Source organism: Mustela nivalis (assembly GCF_964662115.1).
Source record: "Mustela nivalis genome assembly, chromosome: 10".
Classification (NCBI taxonomy): Eukaryota; Metazoa; Chordata; class Mammalia; order Carnivora; family Mustelidae; genus Mustela; species Mustela nivalis.
This window is the reverse complement of record NC_139029.1, coordinates 10982049-11004151: the sequence shown is the minus strand read 5'-3', so window position 1 is coordinate 11004151 and position 22103 is coordinate 10982049. Positions and strand designations below refer to the sequence as shown.

At 62.0% G+C, this 22103-nt stretch overlaps 1 protein-coding gene across 6 annotated transcripts; it reads left to right on the top strand.

Moving 5' to 3' along the window:
• The first annotated feature begins 1477 nt into the window (after positions 1-1477).
• On the top strand, positions 1478-20133 carry ATP13A2 (ATPase cation transporting 13A2). Of its 6 annotated transcripts, none has more exons than XM_082685509.1 (29): positions 1478-1748; positions 8358-8452; positions 8579-8761; positions 9061-9119; positions 9297-9408; positions 9678-9757; positions 10490-10567; positions 10718-10787; positions 11498-11632; positions 11722-11788; positions 11867-11998; positions 12513-12668; positions 13148-13258; positions 13351-13397; positions 13488-13676; positions 14586-14792; positions 15253-15348; positions 15426-15585; positions 15666-15786; positions 15982-16106; positions 16831-16991; positions 17115-17231; positions 17363-17442; positions 17641-17793; positions 17887-17983; positions 18821-19044; positions 19151-19302; positions 19438-19607; positions 19692-20133. In XM_082685509.1, exons 1-29 carry the CDS (start codon positions 1739-1741, stop codon positions 19824-19826), a joined length of 3522 nt encoding a protein of 1173 aa, XP_082541635.1. In that variant the 5' UTR covers positions 1478-1738; the 3' UTR covers positions 19827-20133. The 6 variants fall into 6 exon arrangements, with proteins under 6 accessions (XP_082541635.1, XP_082541637.1, XP_082541639.1 ...); XM_082685511.1 differs by having other exon boundaries at positions 1489-1748; positions 11525-11632; XM_082685510.1 differs by having other exon boundaries at positions 1498-1748; positions 9657-9757; positions 11525-11632.
• Positions 20134-22103: the final 1970 nt, after the last annotated feature.

Below are 22103 nucleotides of genomic sequence, written 5' to 3'. Positions count from 1 at the left end.
TAGGTCAGGTATTAACATCAAGATAATTGGGAGATTCTTGGTGGGGCATTATGATCTGGCTATCATTTACATTCCTTTCTACTCCAGTCTCCTCCAGTTTATGGTGGGAGGGGGACATTAGGGCTTCAGGAACCAAGAGTTATTTGCCTCTGGAAATTTGTGCTATTGGTAAGGTAACCTCCCTGTTTAGGTCTCTAGGACATCTTGTAGAGCAACGGAGATTCCTGTTCTGCAGGATTGCGATCCCTGCAAGTTAACTATTTATCGTTTTATGGCGATCAGGGGTGCCTGAGGAATGCTACACATATGGAGGGGAGCGGGTGAAGAGGGGGTGCAAGGCGCCAGCTTTTGCTTTGTCCTCAGCCAGCCTCCTGCTCCCTCATCAGTACTGTCAAGGCCTTCCCTGCTTTCCCTTCTGGAGTCTATCCTGCACCATTACCCCTGCATCAAAGTTCTGGCTCCTTCCAGCCCTTTCCATGACAGCTTATTATTTTTGGAGTTTTCCTCTGCCTGCCTTTGGCTGCTCCCAGTGTCTGTCCCATTCACCGTCCTGTTCTCAGCTCCTAGAACAGGGCCTGGCATGGCGCAGGTCACGCTGGATGGATAATGAATAGGGCCAGTCCTATCCTGGCCCTAATATGATCCTTCCCTGATTTGCCCCAGACCCTGGGGTCTTGGATTCACAGTCGGCGTTTGGAAGTCCTTAGTCCAGAAGCCACCAACCCCAGGTTAGGGGACACTGTGTCTGCACTTGTCAGGACAGGGCAGTGTGCTCCACACTGCATACAGGGACAAGGTGTCCTCCATACGTCCCACCTGTGCAGGGGTACCCGCAGTCACGCTGGGAGGCTTCTGGGAGCTAGGCTATCCCTCCGGCTCTCCCTCTGGCGTTTCAGATGCCTCCCATACCTCACTGCAGAGGCTCCCCGTGTCCAGGCACATGTCGGAGTCTGTGAGTGTCTGCGCAGGTGTCTTCCTTCTTTGGCGTTTATCAAGCCGTGCCAGGTGCTGTCCCAAGTGTTTTACCTTTACCCTCACGTGAGGCTCACAACTCTATGAGGCAGGCATCGCGGATGTCACTGCCATCGCCTAGGTTAAGAAAGGAGGCCCAGAGAGTTAGGTGACTTGCGCAAGGTCACACAGCCTGGAAAGGTGGAGGCCAGCCGAAAGCCGTAGGCAGACCTCTTAGCTACCGCGGTAGGCCGCTGGGGCTGACTCCGGTCTACAGGGCACGGAGCGGCGCTTGTCTCTGTGCTTCTGAGTGTCACAGCGCTGTTGTGTACGGTGCGTTGTCTCTACGTGTCACCTGTGTGTGTGACTCTGTATGCGTGTGTGTGTCCGAGGGCTGCTGTCTCATAGTGTGTGTCTGTGGGTTCTTGTGTCTGAGCGATGGGAGTCGCAGTCCCTGAGCGCGCCGCATCCAGGGTGTGTCTGTCGCCGGCGGGCGGCGCAGGCGGCTCGGACTACGAGTCCCGGCAGCCCGCGCGCGGGGCGGACGTGGGGCCGCAGTGGGCCGGGCGGGGCTTGGCGGCGCGCACACCCCGACTGCGGCACCTTCCCAGTCGCGCCAGCTGTCGGCTCCAGCAGGTGCCCCGGGCCGCCTCGCGCCCCACGGACTTCCGCCCCACGCCCCCAGCCTCCCGCTCCCGCCTCGCGCCCCCGCTGCGGGGCATCGCGACGCCCGGGCCGGGGCCACGGGCCGCAGCGCCGGGGCCGGCGATGAGCGCGAGGAGCCGGCATGAGCGCAGGTGAGTGCGCAGCTCGGGCCGCCCGGGCCGCCCGGTACCGGGCGCGGTTCTTGGGCCTCCCGTCGTCGCGCCACGCGCCACCCCCACCGCAGGCTCGCGGGTCAGGGGAACAACCCTTGGGGGCATCCCCGCGCTCGTCCCCGTCCCCGCCCCCGTCTGGGGGAGTGGGCACGGGGCGTTCCCAGAGAGGACGGGAGCCCCGGGTATGGCGGGGCTTGGAACCGGCCCCTCCCCGCCTTCCTGCAGCCCTGGGCGCTGTGCAGGAGGGTGATTGGAGGTCCGCGGGTTAAGGGGCGCGGGGAGATGCCCCACGCCCACTGGACTCCTTCCCGCAGTGACAGATGTCCAGGTCCGGGAACAGCCATGGAGGCCGCTGCATCCGCAGCCTCTGGGTAGTACTCCTCTTGGATGAATGAATGAATGAATGAATGGGGGTTGGAGAAGCCAGGGCTCCCGGATCCCTGAGTCAGAGTGTCCCGGATGCAAGTGCCACTCCTGATCTGCCTCAAGCCCCCAGAGGAAGCCTCGAAACACCCAGGTCTGAGGGCCACACTCTGCATGTTGCCCAGTCCAGACCCTGTGTCCCAGGCCCACCCTTTTCGGAGTCTAAATCCCACGGGCTGGGGATGGAGCCCGGAGACCTCTCTTCTCCAGGAGGGTCTCATATCCATGGCAGTCACTCAGACCCCAGACCTCAGCAAAGCGCCCACCAAAGGTTGAGCATCGTCTACAGAGGTAGACCCCTCAGTTCTGCTCTTTCCCTCCCCATCTTCCACCTCTCTCCCCCAACCCAACCCGAAGCTCAGTGTGCACCCTGGTGAGGGAGGGGGGAAAGCAGAGGAGAGAGGGCCTCTGAACTCCAGACCTAAGGCTCAGGTTACTACTCACAGGTTGTTCCTCACCCCCCTTGCCTGGCAGAGGAGAGGAGCCTCTGGCTGCAGGGGGAGCACAGGCAAGGGAGGAGGCTCCCCTACCACCCTGGGCCACTGCCAGGTCAGCTGCAGGAAGCTGGGCTTCCGCAGGAAACAAGAGGTTCTCAGATGGCTTTGACTGCAGCCCCTCCCCTCTGCAGTTGGTGGCATGGCCTCCGGGCTTTGGAGTCAGGGGAGGTTCAAGTCTAGTCTGGACCACCCGCAGCTGTGCGACCGTGGACCTATTAAGATGTGCCTCCTGGTAAATGGGATCCAAATCCATACTTTTCACGGGGTGGCTGTGAGGACGAACTAGGGAATGTGTTCATTCTGACCCACTCACTTCCAGCTTCTCTGCTTTCCGACTGTCTGACTCTGGGCCAGGTACTTGGAAGTTCCGGCAGTTTCCCCTGCTGTCGAGAGAGCTGATTATAGCCCCTCTTGGGGGGCCCTTGGAGGGTGACGGGTGATCAGTCCCTGTTACTCAGAAGAGCAGTGCAGTCAGTGTGAAAAGTATTCTCCTTCCGCTTAGCCGGCTCGGCAGCCAGCCTGAGCTGGTGTTCCTGAAAGATCAGACCCAGTCCTGACCTTCCTGCGCCATCCCTGGGGCCACTGAAATGTGCCTGGAGACAAACCAGCACTTCCTAGTGTTTTGACAGGGGTCATCCCGCAGGAGAGAGAGAGCGCTGAGCTTTGACCTTGCCGAGAGATTAGTTTTCCACAGACGTGACATCCTCCTTCAAGCCCCTCTTTTGTCCTTCCCCCTAAGGTGGACTCGGAGAGCGTGCTCCCTAAGGAAGTGAGGGGTGTGTGATAGGCTGCAGGACACGCGTCCCAGAGGGAACACTGTTGAGATCGAGGGGGAAGCAAGCAGACGAGGGTGGCACAAGGGACCTCTGGCAGGGCCCTTCCCGAAGAGGCTCGCCCCTCAGCATCTGGCTTCTGTGAGCGAGGTGTGCAGGTGTGCACACATTGGGGCTTATTTAGTAAATGGTTCCTGAGACCCAGCCACGTGCCAGGTACTGTGGGCAGGATGGGGACGCCTGGTCCGGCCCGATGGCATGATGGCTGCTGGTGGGTGTGGCAGAGGCCACACAGACCCTTCCCAGCTGTTAAACAAGTTGGAGGAGCAACTGCTTCTCCAAGACTCAGTCTTCTCACCTGTAAAATGGGATAAATTGCAGGGTGGTTGCAGATTGGCACCACCGAAGCGACCTGCTTCCAGGGGCCCAGCATGCCATGCGGGCTTCTTCCCCATGCCCTGCCCAGCAGCAAGCCGGGGAGAAGCCACCGAGGGGAGCAGGGGCATGGCAGTGGACTTGGACAGGCTGATGGGGACATGGAGGAGAGCCTGAGAAATGGGTCAGAGCCGAGCCACACCTCTGGCAGGGAAGCTGGCAGCTGCCCGTGAAACAGGCCCAGGCCTCTGGAGCATCCGCCTCCCCCCGGGGCGGCCGCCGCTCATACCTCCTCGTGTGCCAGCTGCTCGGGGGTCTGCTCCTAGTGAGGGGAAATGGAAACCCAGAAATGTTAAGGCACTTGCCTCCCAAAACACAGCTTGCCTCTAAGAGAACCAGGGGCCCAGCGAGGAAGCCGTGAGGATGGGGGTGCCGTGGTTAGGAGCGTGGACCTGAGAGCCAGGCTGCCTCGATCCAGATCCTACCACTCACTGGCTCTGTGGCCCTTGGGCCCCTGGCTTCACCTCTCCTGGCCTCAGTTTCCTAATCTGTACAATAGGGATACAGGTAGTACCTTCTTCATAGAGTGTGGGTGAGGAATAACTGAGTTGATGTATTGAAGCCCCTGGAACAGCACCTGGCCTGTGTCAACCCCTTAGAACTCCAAAGCCATGGAGACCCCCAAGACCAGCCCTCAGGGCCAAAACACGACCCATTATGCCCTGCTCGTGGAGCGGGTCTCTGGGGCCGGTGGAGGACTCTGGAAGAAAGGACAGCTGGGACTCCACTAACAACTGGGCCACCGCAAGAGACGTCTGTGGCTTTTTGGTGGCAAGGACCTGAGAATCCAGCTTGCCAGGCTGTGTCACTTGCCCTGAAGGCCTGCTGCTCTCTCCCCCAGGCCGGGAGCCAGAACGAGTCACCCCCTCCCAGGCTGCCGCAGCTGGCAGAGGGCCCTCTGCTGTGTGCTGTGCGCAGGCTGCTGTCAGGAAGGGAAGAAAATGCTTCCCTGACAAGCCGCACTCACAAGCTGGACCGGGCCAGGACCCGAGAGTTGAGAGGGGACCCGGCTTCGGGTCCGTCAGAGCCCCAGGGAAGAAGGCGGATCTGGCCTGCCACTCCCGCTACCAGCCAGAGAACCCCCTGGTTGCAAGCTACAGGGGTGTGTGTGCATATGTGTGTGTGTGTGTGTGTGTGTGTGTGTGTGTGTGTGTGTGTGTGTGTTCTCCCCAGGGACTGGCCTCTTCCTGGAGCTGGTGGCTCTGTTTGTTCTCTGAGTCACCCAAGAGGACTGGGAGGGCCTGGCCAGAGGCGTGGCTTGGGCTGTTGAATCATGAGTTCAGAGAGGTCTGGGGAGGTGAGGCCATGAGCCCTGGTAGCCCACTCGCCCCCCCCCCCCCCCGTAAAGAGCAGGATCCGGCTCCCAGGTCCTGGCCCCCCCATTTACTGGGTGGGGTGGGGGGGGTCTTTGTCTCTCTGAGCCTCGGTTCCTTCCTTCGTAAAATGAAAGAAAGGAGTCCCCCTCCTCGTGTTGCCGGAGGGTTAAATGAGCTAATTCGTCTGGAGGCTAAGAGTGGGCCTTGTCACTGGGAAGTGCTTAATGGCTGTTGGCAGCTCTGATTACGGTCATTACCGTTGTAATTATGGTCACCATCGTTATGTGGAGATGTGGGGACTGTGTGGGGAGAGCACAGACTCTGCCTGGTCTGATGGGGACAGGAGGCCCCAGAGCTCAGGCATTCACCGGTGGTGCAGCAGAGGGATAAAACCAACGCTGGAGTCCACCTGCCTGGACTTGCATCCTGACACAGCCGTGTCCTTGCTGTGTGAGCTTGGCCAAGTTGCTCAACCTCTCTGAGCCTCATTTTCTTCTATAAAAAGGAGATAATAATGGAGTTCATGCGGCAGGGTTGGTGTGTTAACCACATTTAAAAGGGCCAGGAGCAGAGCCTGCTCACAGTGGGCTTTTGGAAGTGTCCTGAACGCTGCGGGGAAGCCCAAGTGTTTGGGAACAGAGCAGCTGAGGGGCTCGGGATGTTGTGACAGTGGCAGTGGCCTGGGACACTCTGGACTTGTTGGTGGAAACTTTTAGGTTAGGGCTCTGCAGGGCCCTGGCTGGGGAGGGGAAAGGGCAGGAGCTCAGAAACCTGGTGCCTGCCCCCACCTGCTGGGCGCGCCCATCCCTAAGTGAAGCCAGAAGCTCCTATGAAGCCTGTAGGTGCCCAGCACTGCTGCTGTCGCTCCCAAAGTTCTGGGGATGAGCCCAGGCACCTGCAGGTGTCTCAGGGAATAGTGAGCCCAGGTCTTCTGTAGCCCCAGCACGCTCACTGTCCACCTGCCCTGCCAGGACCACAGCTCTGCCGTAGGGGAGACAGGAGGAAACAAAATTTCTGCAGTAGAGCCTCGGTTTTCTGATCTGTACAATGGGGGTGATAGGCCTTGCCCACAGAAGGTTAAGTAAGGAACCCTAGTACATGCTCAGCTGGGACATAGCGGCTTCTGTCCTCTGCTCACCCCTCCTCTCTCCCCCCTGCCCCTCCACACTGGCTGAGCTCCTCCGTCCCCCATCCCACCTTGAGAGTGGGGGCCCCTTTCCTGGCTGCTGTCAAAGGCAGGCCTGACATCTCCTCAGTCCAGACTCATCTTCTCAGCATCTCCTTGCTTCCAGGACTCTGCTGGGCAACAGAGTTGAACAAGGATAAGCAGCCCTGATCTGTGCCCTCTGGGTGGGGACCGGATGCAAAAGTGGGCCTCAGAGCTCCCAGGAAGCAGATAGCTGGGTGTGTGAGGGCTGTGGAAGCTCAGGGCGCTCACCAGGCCCTGTCCACCCACACCCACACCCAGCCAGGGATAACCAGACACACAAGGGAACAAGACACTGTGAGCGAGAACCCCGGAACAGTCAGATAACAGACCCATGAAGCCTTGAGCCATTGGGTCTATCAGACCAGCTTATAAAGTTGCAGTGGTTTTGGTTTTGGTTTTTGTTTTTATTTAGATTTCATTTATTTATTTGACAGAGAGAGCAAGCAAGAGCTCCAGAGCACAAGCAGGGGGAGGGGCGCAGAAGCAGATTCCCCGCTGAGCAGGGATCTCTGCATCCCTGGATCCTGACCTGAACCAAAGGCAGATGCTTAACCTCCTGAGCCACCCAGGCGCCCCCTAGCGATGCTTTTCTTCTTTTTTACTTCAAGTCTTCCTTGGTCCTGCCAGCATTAGCAGAAATACAGAGGTCGTGGTTTTCCATCTAAAATATCCCGTGGCGGCACACCTGGGTGGTTCAGTGGGTTAAGCCTCTGCCTTCGGCTCAGGTCATGATTTCAGGGTCCTGGGATCAAGCCCCGCATCGGGCGCTCGGCTCAATGGGGAGCCTGCTCCCCACCCGCCCTGCCTGCCTCTCTGCCTACTTGTGATTTCTCTCTCTGTCAAATAAATAAATAAAATCTTTAAAAAATAATAAAAATAAAATAAAATAACCTGTGGTCTTCCCGCTTGCCTCATTCCCATAGTGTTCCTCTCCCAAGTGTAAGCCCATAATCACAGGTGAAGACCGCTTTCCTGGCCATGACTTCATTCTAACGGCCAGCTCCAGCAGCAAGCTGGGGTCTTCATTCTTCAGTCTTCAGAATCAGGCACCGCCGGGAAACATGGGGGCAGCCAGGTCCCAAGGTGGTTGTGTCCCTTCACGGCCGTGGCCCCAGGATCCTCACTCAACCAGAAAGCGCCACTTTGGTTCCTACCAGAACCTTTGTCTCACCCAGCTACAAATACCACTGTCTTGAATAGTCTTATAGTCCCTTTCCTGGGCTCTTCTGCATCAAAGATTTGACTGCCTTTGGTCCTGGTACCGACACCTGAAGCTTTTCAGGGCAAGGACCCAAAACACTGCAAAGACCTGTGCCACCTGCCGCCGCATTTTTCCAGTTTGCGTGTCCAGACGGCTCCCATCTGCCTCTCAGTGCTGGTCCTTGGTCTCAGCAGGCTACTTCTCAAAAGCTCTGCTCTGATAACTGTAGGCAAGACCCCATCAATGGAACCTTTCTGCTGGTTTCTGGGAACATGCCAGGTTTTTTTTGTTTGAGAGAGAAAGAGAGAGTGCGGTGGGTGGGGAGGGCAGAGGGAGAGAGAGCCCCAAGCAGGTTCCGCACCCAGCACGGAGCCTGACACAGGGCTTGATGCCACGGCCCTGAGATCATGACCTGAGCCGAAATGGAGAATTAGATGCTCCATCGGCCGAGCCACCCAAGCGCCCTGCGTGTCAGTTTTAAGAAAGCGCTCTCTCTGAACCTGAGAAACGGCAGGCAGTGGGGACTGTCTTTTCCCCAAATGTTGCAGGTCAGTTATAGCAAGCAGGACAGCAACGTCCAAAACAGTCCCGCCGGCTCCTTCCTGACCACCGCTGCTGCGCGGAAGCCACCGCAACTTTGATAGGGGCCACAAAATGCTGATGCTGATGCTAATTTTGTTTGAAGAGAGGGAGGAGCGCCCCCCACCATGACCTCTCTCCTTTGTGCCCACAGACAGCAGCCCTCTCGTGGGCAGCACGCCCACCGGCTATGGGACCCTGACGATGGAGACATCTGTAGATCCCCTCAGCTCCTCAGTTTCATCCGTGGTAGGTGGGCCCGGAGCCCCTGCACCCCCTGGGCCCCGCCCCCCCCACCTGGCCCCGCCCCACTCTTCCTCCCAGCCCTCGCCGCGCCCCGCCCCGCCCCCACAGGGCCTGTCTGTCGCCCCGCAGAGGCTCAGCGGCTACTGTGGCAGTCCCTGGAGGGTCATAGGCTATCACATCGTGGTCTGGATGATGGCGGGAATCCCTTTGCTGCTCTTCCGCTGGAAGCCGGTGTGGGGGGTGCGGCTGCGGCTCCGGCCCTGCAACCTGGCCCGCGCAGAAACACTCGTCATCGAAATAAGAGACAAAGAGGTGAGGTGGCCTCGTGCTGGAGAGAGTGGCGCTGGGGCAGGGTCGGACAGGGTGGGGGTGGCAGGGGATCAGGCGTGGAGTCGCAGCCCCATCCGCCCACTGACTTCCTGTGGGACCACATGCAGGCTGTCATTTCTGGATCTCCGCTTTCCCATCTGAGCAGTGGGCAGAAGGGGAAGAGGGTGGCTCCTAAGGGGATCACCTAGGTCCTTGATCCTTGGCAGGGGCCACCAGGTGGCGGGGTGGGACGTGGGAGGGGGGGAGTCTCTCCTAGTAGCAAGTCCAAACGTCTGTTCCAGGATAATTCGTGGCAGCTGTACACTGTGCAGGTGCAGACTGAGGCTGTCAGCGAGGGCAGGTGAGATAGCCCCGTCACCCCTCCCAGAAGCCCCTGCTCCCCGCTCGCTCCTGTCCACAAGCCTCCGAACAAAGGCAGCAGTGCCTCCCACCCCGGGGCAGGGGCTGAGGCTCCACGGGGTGGGGAGGTGCTGCATCAGCTTCCAGACCTCCCCAAGCCTCCCTGCACTCCTCCCAGCCTGGAGCTGCCTGCACAGGGCCCGGAGGACGGCCGGAGCCAGGCGGCGGTGGGGACGGTACCAGAGGGTGCGTGGAAGGACACTGCCCAGTTCTGCAGGAGCAAAGAGGCAGTGAGTGGACAGCTGGGTTCTGGGCAAGTCCTTAACCCTCCCTGGGCCTTAGTTTCATGCTCTGTACAATGGGAGGGTGGAACGCCACATTCCCCGGGCACCTCCAGTTCCATTGTCCCCAATGTCCCCAGTGTCCAGGATGCTCACCCAACCACCTTAACACACCCAAACCTCCCTGCCTCTTTCCTGTGACTCTGGCCTCTTTCCCCGCTCTGCTCCCGCCGCCCCCCTCCTGCGGCTGCCCCCAGCCTCCTCTCTCTCCTGCCCAGCACCGGACGCTGCGGTACTACCTCTTCAGAGGGCAGCGCTACGTCTGGATCGAGAGCCAACAGGCCTTCTGCCAAGTCAGGTAAGGGTCAGGGCTGTGGCCTGGCATGAGCGCCCCGCTCAGCCGTGCCCCTGCGACGCGAGCCAGTCACTGAGCCTCCCCAGGCCCCGGGGTCTTTGTCTGTAACCAGGGCATAGAGAGAATCCCTGCCTCCTCAGGCTTTTTTGAGGGGGAAGCACGTAAACACATAAGCTTCGCCCAAAGTTTGGCTCAGCCTGGTGGAAACGCTGACTCAGACCTCAGGCTCTGGACTCGGACCGTCCGTCTGGGGGCTCGTCCCTCCTCTGCCGCCTCCCAGGTGCTTGGTAGACGGACGGAGCTGCGTCTGCAGAGGTGGGCGCCACGGGGACGTGGGGAGGCACCAGCCACGTGCTTTGTGTGGCTTCTCACCCCCCCGCCGGAGCCCAATGTGGCAGGTGCTGTCACCATCCCCGCGCTGCAGGCGAGGCAGCAGGCACAGAGAGGTTAAGTCACCTCCGGAAGCATCGTCATTGGAAAGAGTCCCCCTGTGGCTCAGTAACAGCGATTCTTGTCACTCTTCGTTATTCTCATCCTCGCCTGGTGTTCTTCTGCGGCGAGGTGGTTTGGGGCCCGATCAGACGGGCAGGAGAAGGTTAAATCCAGAGTCAGTGAGGGACTTGCCCCCCCCACCCCAGCCCAGGAGCTCAGTGGCCCAGAAGGGGCCTGGAGCCCCGAGTCCCATGGGGCAGGGAGGCAGCGTCGCCCACATGAGTTACCCTGCCCCGCCCCCAGCCTGCTGGACCGCGGCCGCACCTGCAACGACATCCGCCGCTCCTGCTCCGGCCTCAGCCTCCAGGACCAAACCGTGAGGTGGGCACCGCCCTGCACACGTGGTCTTCCCGTCCCCTGCCTTCTCTGGGCCTCGGTTCCCCGGGCGGTAAGATGAGGAGCTCTGTCGCCCTTGGAGGGTCCAGCTGCCGCTGCACCCTCCATCTCTTCGCCTGGCCGCTTCTCTTACAGGAAGACCATCTACGGCCCCAACGTGATCAGTGTCCCGGTCAAGTCCTATCCCCAGCTGCTGGTGGACGAGGTAGGGCTGGCCCTGGGCCTCGCCCCAGCTCTGGCCTGGCTTGGCTGGGTGACCTTGGCCGGGGGCTTGCTGTCTTAGGGTCACTTGATAGGGACTCTTCCCTCCTCCACAAGGGAGAGTCTCTTCAAACCCAGGCGCACCCACTCAGCCCAAGGAATTGGAGGCTGGGGTCCGGGCTGGTGCTGGGAGTGGAGGCCGAGACGCCAGGCCACAGAGCCCGGGCCTTGCTACCCCTGAGCCACCTTGACCCTCTGGCGGCCACACAAGTAGAGGCACTCAGTTCACATGCTAAGATCCCAAGCTTCAGAGGGGTGATGTGGCGTAGGGGACAGAGAGGGGCCAGTGACGCAGACACCCTAGAAGACACTGGGCGTCCCAGCGCTCTGAGCCAGAGGCAGACGCCCACGAGAGGGAGACTGGCTCCTGGAGTCGGGCCTGATGGGAACCCCAGGCAGCCCCTGGGGAGCTGTGTGGTTCGGGGCCAGTGACTGCAGGAGCCTTCTTTGCCTCGGTGCTCTCATCTGTAAAATAGAACTTGGAATTGTCATCACCACCGGATGACCCTTAGAGGACGGGCTTAGCGGGGGCCTGGCATCTACATGCCCGTGTCCTCTTCAGATCCAAGAAGCCGGAGGCTCCAGGGATGTCTGGAGGGGCTTAGCCACCCCAGGGACGCGGGCCCTGATGCTGCCTCCCCGCCCCTCCCCCAGGCACTGAACCCATACTATGGGTTCCAGGCCTTCAGCATCGGGCTCTGGCTGGCCGACCGCTACTACTCGTACGCCCTGTGCATCTTCCTCATCTCCACCACGTCCATCTGCCTGGCGATCTACAAGACCAGAAAGGTGGGTGGGGGCGGGGCGGGGGATGGGGCAGGTGGGCCCCCCATGGGGCCGCCGCCTGCCACTCCCTACGTGCCCCCCTTTGCCCACAGCAAAGCCAGACTCTGAGGGACATGGTGCAGCTGTCGGCGCGAGTGTGTGTGTGCCGGCCCGGGGGAGGTGAGAGCAGGGAAAGGGAAGCTCGAGGAGGTGGCTGGGGGTACCCTGGGCCGTGCTGAGGCCCCCGCTTGCCTGCAGAGAAGGAATGGGTGGACTGCAGCGAGCTGGTGCCCGGAGACTGCCTGGTGCTGCCCCAGGAAGGCGGGCTGGTGCCCTGCGACGCGGCCCTGGTGGCTGGCGAGTGCGTGGTGAACGAGAGCGCTCTGACAGGTCAGCGGCCACCTCCAGCTCCTGCCCCTGCCACCAGGCCCCTGGCCTCGCAGCAGCACTCTGAGGTTTTCTGAGGTTTTTCTTCCCCTTTTGCTCTCTGGAGTTGCTGATCCTACACCCCTCGGGCGCTCAGGGCGTCCGAGAAGTTGAGCGCTCCTGCTCCTGCCCCTGCCCCTGGTGTGTTGCTTTGAGTTATAAAAATAATACTGCTTGTCATAAAATAATCTCAACAGAGTGAGAACGCCTTCCCCACGCCCCCTCCCCCGGCTGAGTGCAGGCATGCGCACCCACACTGTCGGGCTCCCCCTGGTACCTGGCTGGCACACCTCTTTCCGCATTGTCTGGCTGTGTCTTTATGTCCTTTGCCCTGAGCCTCAGTGTCCCTTTCTATAAAATGGGGGCAGTGACTTCCGCACGTATGGTTACAAGAGTTAAGTGTGCTTAACCCTTGTCTGGGTGGTGGGGAGGGGTGGCGTGGAGGCCCCTCACCGGCTTCCTACCACATCCCTCCCAGGGGAGAGCGTCCCAGTACTAAAGACAGCCCTGCCGGAGGGACCCGTGCCCTACTGCCCAGAGACCCACCGGCGGCACACGCTCTTCTGTGGGACCCTCGTCCTGCAGGCACGGGCGTTCGTCGGACCCCACGTCCTGGCAGTGGTGACTCGAACAGGTGGGGGTCAGGGAAGCAGGGAGGGACAGGGAGGGATGCCGGGCTCACGACCCTGGGCAGGGCAGGAGAGTCCCACCCCCCCAGCTTGGGGTTGGCCGGACGACGTGGTCAGGGATGTGACCAGCAAGTGGGAGCCCAGCCCTTAGGACAGGAATAGCCCTGTACGACTCTGAGAGGTTCTTGTCACGGGGGGATGGGACCTAGTGTCCCCCAGTCTGAGTGTTTCAGCAGAAACCACATACCTGGATTTTAAGTGAAACCGCCCACTTTTTAGATGGTGTCCACTCATTCTGTTTTCGCTAAACCCTGTGAGGGCTGGGCAAGGTGTGTGGGCCATCAAGAGTCACCCCAGCCTGGATGATTTCTCATCCCAGGAGCAGTGTCTCACAGCCCCCAGGTGTGGGGTAGGGCAGGGGCTGGGAGGAGGGCCTGCCCTGACGCTTACCCTCCCCACTCCACCCCTCCCTGGCTCCTCCCAGGGTTCTGCACAGCAAAAGGAGGTCTGGTGAGCTCCATCTTGCACCCCCGGCCCATCAACTTCAAGTTCTACAAACACAGCATGAAGTTCGTGGCTGCCCTCTCAGTCCTGGGTGAGCTGGGGGCCCCCTGCACTCCCTTGGCTGGCCCCACCCCCCAAAGCCCTGCCCCCAAATCGGACTGAGTCCCCTGCTGTTCTCCCCAGCTCTCCTCGGCACCATCTACAGCATCTTCATCCTCCACCGCAACCGGGTGAGCCTCGGGGGCCCCGGGGAGGGGCGGGGACCACCGGTGGGGACCTGGGCCGGCCTGGCCCTTGGTGCTCACCGTGCCTCCTGCCAGATGCCGCTGAATGAGATCGTGATCCGGGCTCTGGACCTGGTGACAGTGGTGGTGCCCCCCGCCCTGCCGGCCGCCATGACCGTGTGCACACTCTACGCCCAGAGCCGGCTCCGGAGTCAGGGCATCTTCTGTATCCACCCGCTGCGCATCAACCTGGGGGGCAAGCTCCAGCTGGTGTGTTTTGACAAGGTGGGGGCCTCAGGGCGGGGGCCAGGGACTCTACCACCACCAGGTCCCTACACCTGTATACCTCAGTTGGCAACCCTGACCGAGGGCCAGCTCAGTGCCAGATCCTGTCCTGGGGCGGAAATGCTCAGAGACCCCGCCCCCTGCCCCCTCCCACGCATGTCCGGCTCAGGGTCTGAGGTCATTTAGTCACTCCCTGGGGCTTCTCTCAGCACTGAGACCCAGCAGAGACCCCCCAGGGTGATGTCACCCCACCAGAATGAGTGACTTGGGGGGCACAGGGAGCTGCAGGTGGTGATGGGTTTGGAGAAGGAAGTGAACAGGGTCACGTGAGAGGGTGGTACCGTGGGGTCCCTCCCTTCAGGACATGGCATCTAGGAAGGCTCCTTGTGACCTCGGGGCAGGGGTGGGGGCTGTTCCTGGAGACATGAGGCAGGGGAAGCAGGGGCTGGGGAGCAGTCAGCCTGGCTCCTTGGAGGAACAGACCTGGGGCACAGCGAGCAGGGGGTAAGGGGCCAGGCCGAGGCAACTGGGGCCCTGGTCAGGCAGAGGCTGGTGAGCCCCGTTGAGGAGTTCGGACCTTAATGATTCTGAGGGCACTGGGGGCCACAGGGAGTTTTGAAACAGTGTGGCCAGGCCTCCTTCCTGGCTTCCCATCAGACAAGTGATGGGGGGGTAACAGAGTGGTCATGGGTAGGAGCCCAGAGCAGGGGCAGAAGACTTCCTGGAGGCAGTGGTGCCATACAGGAGGCGGGGGTTGGGGAGGGCCACCCTGGCAGAGAGACCGCTTCTGGCTCCTGCACAGGCTCCCCGGCTTCCCACGCCCACCCCCCCGGCTTCCCACGGTGCCCCACGCAGGCACACACAGCTCCTCCCGGGACTCATCACGGGCCCATCCCTTGCCCCCTGCAGACGGGCACCCTCACGGAGGACGGCTTGGATGTGATGGGTGTGGTACCCCTGAAAGGGCAGGCGTTCCTGCCTCTGGTGCCAGAGCCCCGCCGCCTGCCCATAGGGCCCCTGCTCCGAGCGCTGGCCACCTGCCATGCCCTCAGCCGGCTCCAGGACATCCCCGTGGGCGACCCCATGGACCTCAAGATGGTGGAATCGACTGGCTGGGTGAGGAGGCCGAGCAGGTCAGCCCCTGGCTCTGGGCAGCTGGGCTCTCACTGGCCCTGCCTGGTCCTCATGCCAGGACGTTGGGTGGCATCATTGTGCCACCATCATTAACAACAATGGCCCGGGCCACGTGGGAGCCCCCACCTGGTGTCTGCGCTCTGCAGTGCAGGCCTTGGCTCGTGCTCCCCTGGAGCCCTGGAGGGAAGCTTCCAAACCTGCCCCAGAGGGAGGAAGCGGAGGCTGAGGGAGAGTCGGAGTAACTTGTCCAAGGTCCCCCTGCAGCTTGTGAGCGGCAAAGCCAGGGTTTGAACTGGGGTCCTTCCGACTCCACAGCCCGTGACTTCCGCTCTCCCACAAAGGAGGGCTTCCAGGAGGCTAACTTGAGTCTCCCGCCGCCTCCCTCGGTGGGCCCAGCCACTGCCATCCTGGCGGAGGCCAACCTTCCCTGCCTGCCTCCCAGGTCCTGGAGGAGGGGCCGGCTGCCGACTCGGCCTTTGGGACTCAAGTCTTGGCAGTGATGAGACCCCCACTCCAGGAGCCCCAGTTGCAGGGTGTGGTGAGTCATGGTGGGGTGTGTGGGGGGAGGGGCGGGCTCCCTGCGCCGGCCCTTCAGCTGCCCCCCCATCTCTGCAGGAGGAGCCCCCAGTACCCGTCAGCATCCTCAGCCGCTTCCCCTTCTCGTCAGCCCTGCAGCGCATGAACGTGGTGGTGGCGTGGCCGGGAGCCTCGCAGCCCGAGGCCTACGTCAAAGGCTCCCCTGAGCTGGTGGCAGGCCTTTGCAAGCCCGAGACAGGTGAAGGGGGCAGGCCGCCGCGGCCCAGAACGGGGTAAGCCCCTGGCCCTTGTCCCCGTGACACCTGCCTCTCCCCACAGTGCCCCCGGACTTCGCCCAGAGGCTGCAGAGCTACACGGCTGCTGGCTACCGCGTGGTGGCCCTCGCCAGCAAGCCGCTGCCCGTGGCACCCAGCCTGGAGGCTGCTCAGCAGCTGACGAGGTGGGCTGTCCCCCACCCCCCGGGGACTGGGCCTCTGGCCCTGGCGTAGCCGGAGCAGGGGGGTCCTCTCTGCTAGGAGCCCCCAGGGTGGCGCGGGACAGGGGCAGGGTGTTAGGGGAGAGAGCCTTGCCCAGAGGCAGGGACAGGGTCCTGAGCCACCCTGTGACCTCTGACCTGGGTCCGCCCACCCTCCAGGGACACCTTGGAGCGGGAGCTGAGCCTCTTGGGGCTGCTGGTCATGAGGAACCTGCTGAAGCCGCAGACCACAGCAGTCATCCAGGCTCTGCGGAGGACCCGTATCCGTACCGTCATGGTGACAGGTGCCTGTGGGCCACAGGCTGGCTTGGGAGGGCGGCCTTCCCCTCCACCATCGTGGACAGAGGCACCCCTTCTTTTCGGATCCCTGCCTCAGGCCAGGTCTCTTCTAGATGTCTCATGGGTCTTCATGGGATCCCTCCCAAGTGGCCCTTGTCCTTCCGCTTGATAGATAAGGACGGTGAGGCCCCGGGGAGTAGAATGACCTCTAGGCACCCCCCAACCCCTGCCTTCATCCTCCCTATGCACCCCCCCACCCCCCCACCCCCAGGCTAAGCAGCCTGGGGTCCAGCCTCTTGCCTGCGATGACGTGGCTTCTCTGGGTTCCAGTGCCCCCTGTAGGAAATGGGGAGAATTATGTCACCCTGGAAAGTGGTGACAGTTTTATGGAGCAAGAAAAAGATTCTAGCTAGGGTGACTCTGGGGGGCCTGGTGGGTCTGTGTCTTTCTCCTTGTCCTCCCCACTCTGGAGTGCTTGCACACACCTTCCAGAAGGTCTTGCAGCACTAAGTAGGGTATGTGGGACATTAGCCCTGATCTCCACTTTCTCCTAAGTCCTTCGATGCCTGGTTTTAGAGGTGATGAAGGCGGGTTCAGAGCCGTTGATGAACCTGCCTGAGTCATGGCAGACAGCGTGTCTGGCTTCAGTGTTCCCATCCGTTAAGTGTCAGGGTGAGGACAGCCCTCCCGGACAGCAGCTGGGCCCTGACCTTGCCCCCATGCTCCTAGGGGACAACCTGCAGACAGCAGTCACAGTGGCCCAGGGCTGCGGCATGGTGGGCCCCCGGGAGCATCTGTTTATCATCCATGCCACCCCCCCGGAGCGAGGCCAGCCTGCCTCCCTCGAGCTCCTGCCATTGGAATCCTCCGCAGCTGTGAACGGGGCTAAGGTGAGGCCAAGCCGGAGTTCCAGCCACACACCCCACCGACGACCCCGCCCTGTGCTACCTGACCCCAGCCCCAGTGCTCCGGTGTGGGCAGGGGAAGCTGAGCTGAGCTTCCTGGGCCCCCAGGATCCTGATCAGGCCGCCAGCTACACCGTGGAGCCGGACCCCCAATCCAGCCACCTGGCCCTCAGCGGGTCCACCTTTGGTGTCCTTATGAAGCACTTCCCCAAGCTGCTGCCCAAGGTAGGGCTGCCCCCCCTTACCCCCCCCAGCACCCCTGGTCATCCTAAGCCTCCCCGTGCTCCGTCCCCTCCTCACAGCTCCCACCCCCACGTGGCAGCTGCCTCAGCCTCTCCCTCCTCCCGTGCTCTCAGGTCCTGGTCCAGGGCACAGTCTTCGCCCGCATGGCTCCCGAGCAGAAGACGGAGCTGGTGTGTGAGCTCCAGAAACTCCAGTGCGTACCAGTGGGCGGGAGGGGGGGCTAGTGGTTCCGGCTGGGGGGGGGGCTAGGGGTGGGGGTGGGGGTGCCCACGTCCCACCGCAGGCTTCAGGAGTCCTCTCCACCGTTGGGAGGACGCCAGCAGGCTCTCCTGGAGCCCCTGCGCCATCCCGGGCCGCAGGCGCGCTCCAGACAGGCCGCGCGTCCGCGCAGGTACCGCGTGGGCATGTGCGGGGACGGCGCCAACGACTGCGGGGCCCTGAAGGCGGCGGACGTGGGCATCTCGCTGTCCCAGGCTGAGGCCTCGGTCGTCTCGCCCTTCACCTCAAGCATGGCCAGCATCGAGTGTGTGCCCACGGTCATCAGGTGAGGTGGGCAGGGGCCGGCGGGGGGGTGGGGGGTGCCCTCGGGGCCCGTCGGCCAGCCTGGGCCCGCTGATGCCCCCAACCCTGCGCCCAGGGAAGGCCGGTGTTCCCTCGACACCTCGTTCAGCGTCTTCAAGTACATGGCCCTGTACAGCCTGACCCAGTTCATCTCCGTCCTGATCCTCTACACGGTGAGTGGGGCGGAGCCCGCTGCCTGGACCAGGCCCAGAGCCGGGACACTCAGCCCCGTGCCTGGAGCCCAGCAGCTTCGGGAGTGGATGGTGTGGCCTCAGATCCCGCTCTGCCACGCTCTAGCCACGTGGCTTAGACAATTCCTGAGCCTTGGGTGGTGGCACAGAGTAGGTCCTCAGAAACAGGGACAGCTGTCCTATGCTAACGTGTCATCCCTGTCCTCAGGAGCTCTTGTCTGCGGGGGAGACCGAGACAGAGCCCAAGCAGGGACGGAGGCAGAAGTCGCACAGAGCCAGGGCCGCTGCTCCTGTCCCACTGTCCCATCCGTTTCCCCACTCGCTCTGGTCCAGACTTGGTCATGCCCATTGCGTCTACTCAGAGAGTATCTCCCAGCTTTGCTCTGAGGGCACGTGGCTTGGCCCCATGGAAAGCAGGCGACGTGAGGGGGATTGAGGGGCAATGCAGATCTCGAGCTGGCTGGCATCTGTCCCTGCCTCCACCAAGAACTGTGTCCTCTGGTGACCAGAGGCCCCGCAAGGCAGAGCCTGAGCACCCTCCCACTGGGAGCTTCCTGTGGACAGGAGGAACTGACCCCATTAGGTTTAGGTGTCCGAAGGGTCAGCAAGAATGGTTTCTCCCTCACGCTGGAAGGGGGCTCCCTGAAGCCAGCACACATCTCCCCCATCAGACTCGATTTCCCCAGAAGCAGGAGGGCGCTGCCCACCCCGTCCCCAGTTGGGCTGCTGGGCAGGAATCCGGCCTTCCCCATCAGACTCTCGAGGGCAGGGCCGGTGCCTCCCTGCCATCTTCCCGTGCCCTCCCTCCCCTGCCGGCAGATCAACACCAACCTTGGGGATGTGCAGTTCCTGGCCATCGACCTGGTCATCACCACCACGGTGGCCGTGCTCATGAGCCGCACGGGGCCGGCGCTGGCGCTGGGGCGGGCGCGGCCACCCGGGGCCCTGCTCAGCATCCCTGTGCTGAGTAGCCTGCTGCTGCAGGTGGCCCTGGTGGCCGGCGTGCAGCTGGGGGGCTACTTCCTGACCGTGGCCCAACCCTGGTGAGTAGGGAGCCCGGCTCCCAGATCCCCCACCCCACCCCCCCGCCCCGTCCCCTGCGCATGTGCTCCCTGACCCCCTATTTTCGCACTGACCGCCCCCCCCCAGGTTTGTGCCTCTGAACCAGACCGTGCCCGCGCCAGACAACCTGCCCAACTACGAGAACACAGTGGTCTTCTCTCTGTCCAGCTTCCAGTACCTCATCCTGGCTGCAGCCGTGTCCAAGGGGGCGCCCTTCCGCCGGCCCCTCTACACCAACGGTGCCACCGCGAGACTGGGCCGGTGTGGGTGGGGGAGGGACGGGCTGCGGTGGCCTGGGGTGACGGACTCTCCCCTCCGGACATGCGTGGGAGGGGGCAAGGGCCCCCCCGCCTGATGCGCACCCTCACCCCCAGTGCCCTTCCTGGTGGTCCTGGCGCTCTTGGCCTCCATCCTCGTGGGCCTCCTCCTGGTCCCTGGCCTCCTGCAAGGTCCGCTGGCGCTGAGGAACATCGCCGACACCTGCTTCAAGCTGCTGCTACTGGGCCTGGTGGCCTTCAACTTCGTGGGGGCCTTCATGCTGGAGGTGGGGCTCACCCTGGGTTGGGGAAGGAGGGGGGTTTCGGGGATGGGCCACAGCCGCCCTCTGCACCCTCGATGTCGTCCGCAGAGCGTGCTGGACCAGTGCCTCCCGGCCTGCCTGCGGCGGCTCCGGCCCAAAAGGGTCTCGAAGAAGCGTTTCAAGCAGCTGGAACGGGAGCTGGCCGAGCAGCCCTGGCCGCCGCCCGCCGGGCCGGTGAGGTAGTGCAGGCCTCTCGGCCCCCCGGACACTGGACTTCCTCTCCGTCCCCGGACACTGGACTTCCCTGCCTCTGAGCCACCACCCGGGATGCATCTCCAGAGACGCCACCGCCGTCGCTCCCGCGGCCCGGAGGTTGGCAGACGTCATCCTCCCGCCCCGAGTCTGCCCGGCCCCGCCTGCCCTGCCATCCGCTGGGGAAATGCCGTTGTTGTCCCCCACTTCAGATGCCCGTGTAGAGACGACAGCCGCCAGCCCCCCTCGGGGCCGCTGTCGGTGTAGCAAATAAAAGTCAAAATATTTTCCTGGTGCAGCCTGTCTCCCACGTGGTGCCACGGACCGGGTGTCTGGTGCGGGGGGGCCCCGGTGCGTGTCTGCTCCTGGCACCCCTGACTTTTCAGATTTGGGGCGACCCCCTTCTCGGGGCCTCCGTGTGTTCATCGGACAGACATGGGGTTTCCGCGTTGAGCGCATGCCTGGTGCCCTGTGAATCACCTTGTGTGTGGCGTCCTTCAGTCCTTATCACTAAAGCATCAGTCTCATCCCCATTTTACAGATACAGAAACTGAGGCTTCGAGGCCACACACTTAGTCAGAGGTGGGGCCAGATCACTTGGACTCCAGCATCCAGGCTCCTCCATCCTGTGGGTCAGCAAGAGAAGGGCCCTGCCTCCCACAAGTGCCAGTGCCTCCGAGGCTTTTAATGGGGACTGTTCCCTTCTGCCCCCCCACGCCCCAGATCCCGGGACAAGTTTGTGGTCTGATTCCTCTCTCGGATGAAAATCCGGGCTCTGAGCCCACATCTCCCAACCCGAACCACGTGCCCTGTCCCCCGGGGAAGGGTGGGTGCTTCTGACCTCATCCCACCAGTGGGACACTGTCCAAGCCCCACTCTGGAGAGGCAACTTGGTCATCTGGCCTGTCCGTGCAGGCAGGGCCAGAGAGAGCAGGAAAGAAAGACTGCTTCCTGCCCTCCGCACACCCCCGCCGACCTTATCACCGGAAGTCCTGGTGCCAAACCTGGCCTGCCCTCGCAGGAGCTCGGTCAATGTGGAATCAACCCGCAGAGAAGGGATGTGAGGTGTGAAAAAGCAATTTACAGTACGAGGCGTGTCCACAGACATGCGCCGAGCAGGGGGGTGTCAATCAGCAATAGTTCAGGGTGGTAGGTGCTGGGCAGGGGGAGGCTGGAGGACACCGGGAAACGCCTGGGTTTGAATCCCTGCTCGACCCTTAGCCAATTTAGTCACGCATTTATTGGGCAGTCATGTGCCCGGTACAGGTGCTACCACAATATACTAGAGACTTGGTCTCTGCCCGTGGACAGCGTGTAACCTGGTGGGAGAGGCCAGCAGGGAAGGAGTGAGCCTCCAGGGTCGTGGCAAGAAGAGTACCCACACCCACTACCCCCTCCCCGCATAGCTGCCACCTCTGCTTGGGTCCTTAGGGCCAGAGGAGGGGGGAGAAGCAGCAGAGAGGATCTGGGGGCCAGGACACGAGAGTGGGGAGCTCAGGGGCCTCTGTTTCCCCCTTTTGTTGAGTGAAGGGAACAGCCTTTCTGCCAGGTGGTTTCCCCTCCTCCCCTAGTGGACTCGGGCCTGGCAGCAGCTAAGGGCTAAGGGGGGGGCAGGGAGAGCTGTGCTGGCCCCCAGGGCCACAGGGCTCCAGGTAACAGAAGTCCCTGCTATTCTGTAATAGACCCTGGAGAGGGGGTGGCAGATACTCATTCATTCATTCATTCATTCATTCCTTTGACAAACCAGTGCCAGGGAACAAAGGATGCTTGGGACATACAGAGTTTCTCTCTAATAGGCTTCGGAGTTTAAGGGACAGGCAGTTGTGGGGTGCATGACTGGGGCCAAGAAGATCCTATGTTCTCCCAGCCAGAGCTGCCACCTCAGGCCAAGGCTCCCCTGGCAAGTCAGGGAAAAGGTCTGCCCCAGAGGCAGGGGCCAGCACTGTCCCCCACCCCAGCCAGTTGGCCCCAGGAGGACTGAGGGCATATTCATTCATTCCCTTAATGTTTACTGAACAGCGGCTCTGCGCATGGCACTGTGCCTAATGAGCATAAACAGAAGATGGGCAAGAACAGACTTTGTGGCTGTCTTCATGTTGCCCCCCAAGCTCCCATGGGAGAGGAGCAGAATTCAAATGGCCACGGACAAAGCGCAATGGGACAGCTATGAGTCACAAAGCAGAAGGTGCTTAGGGGCCGAACAGGAAGAAAAGGAAGGCTCCTCTGAGGAAGGGAGGGTTAGGTCTATCTCCTGAAGGAGGTGGGGAC

What these genes read in the sequence shown, in the direction of transcription:
- ATP13A2 (XM_082685508.1), top strand. An exon ending in CAGCTGTGAACGGGGCTAAG is followed by an intron (nt 16,992 to 17,114) that starts GTGAGGCCAAGC and finishes CTGGGCCCCCAG; the next exon opens with GATCCTGATCAGGCCGCCAG. An exon ending in TGTGAGCTCCAGAAACTCCA is followed by an intron (nt 17,443 to 17,640) that starts GTGCGTACCAGT and finishes GCGTCCGCGCAG; the next exon opens with GTACCGCGTGGGCATGTGCG.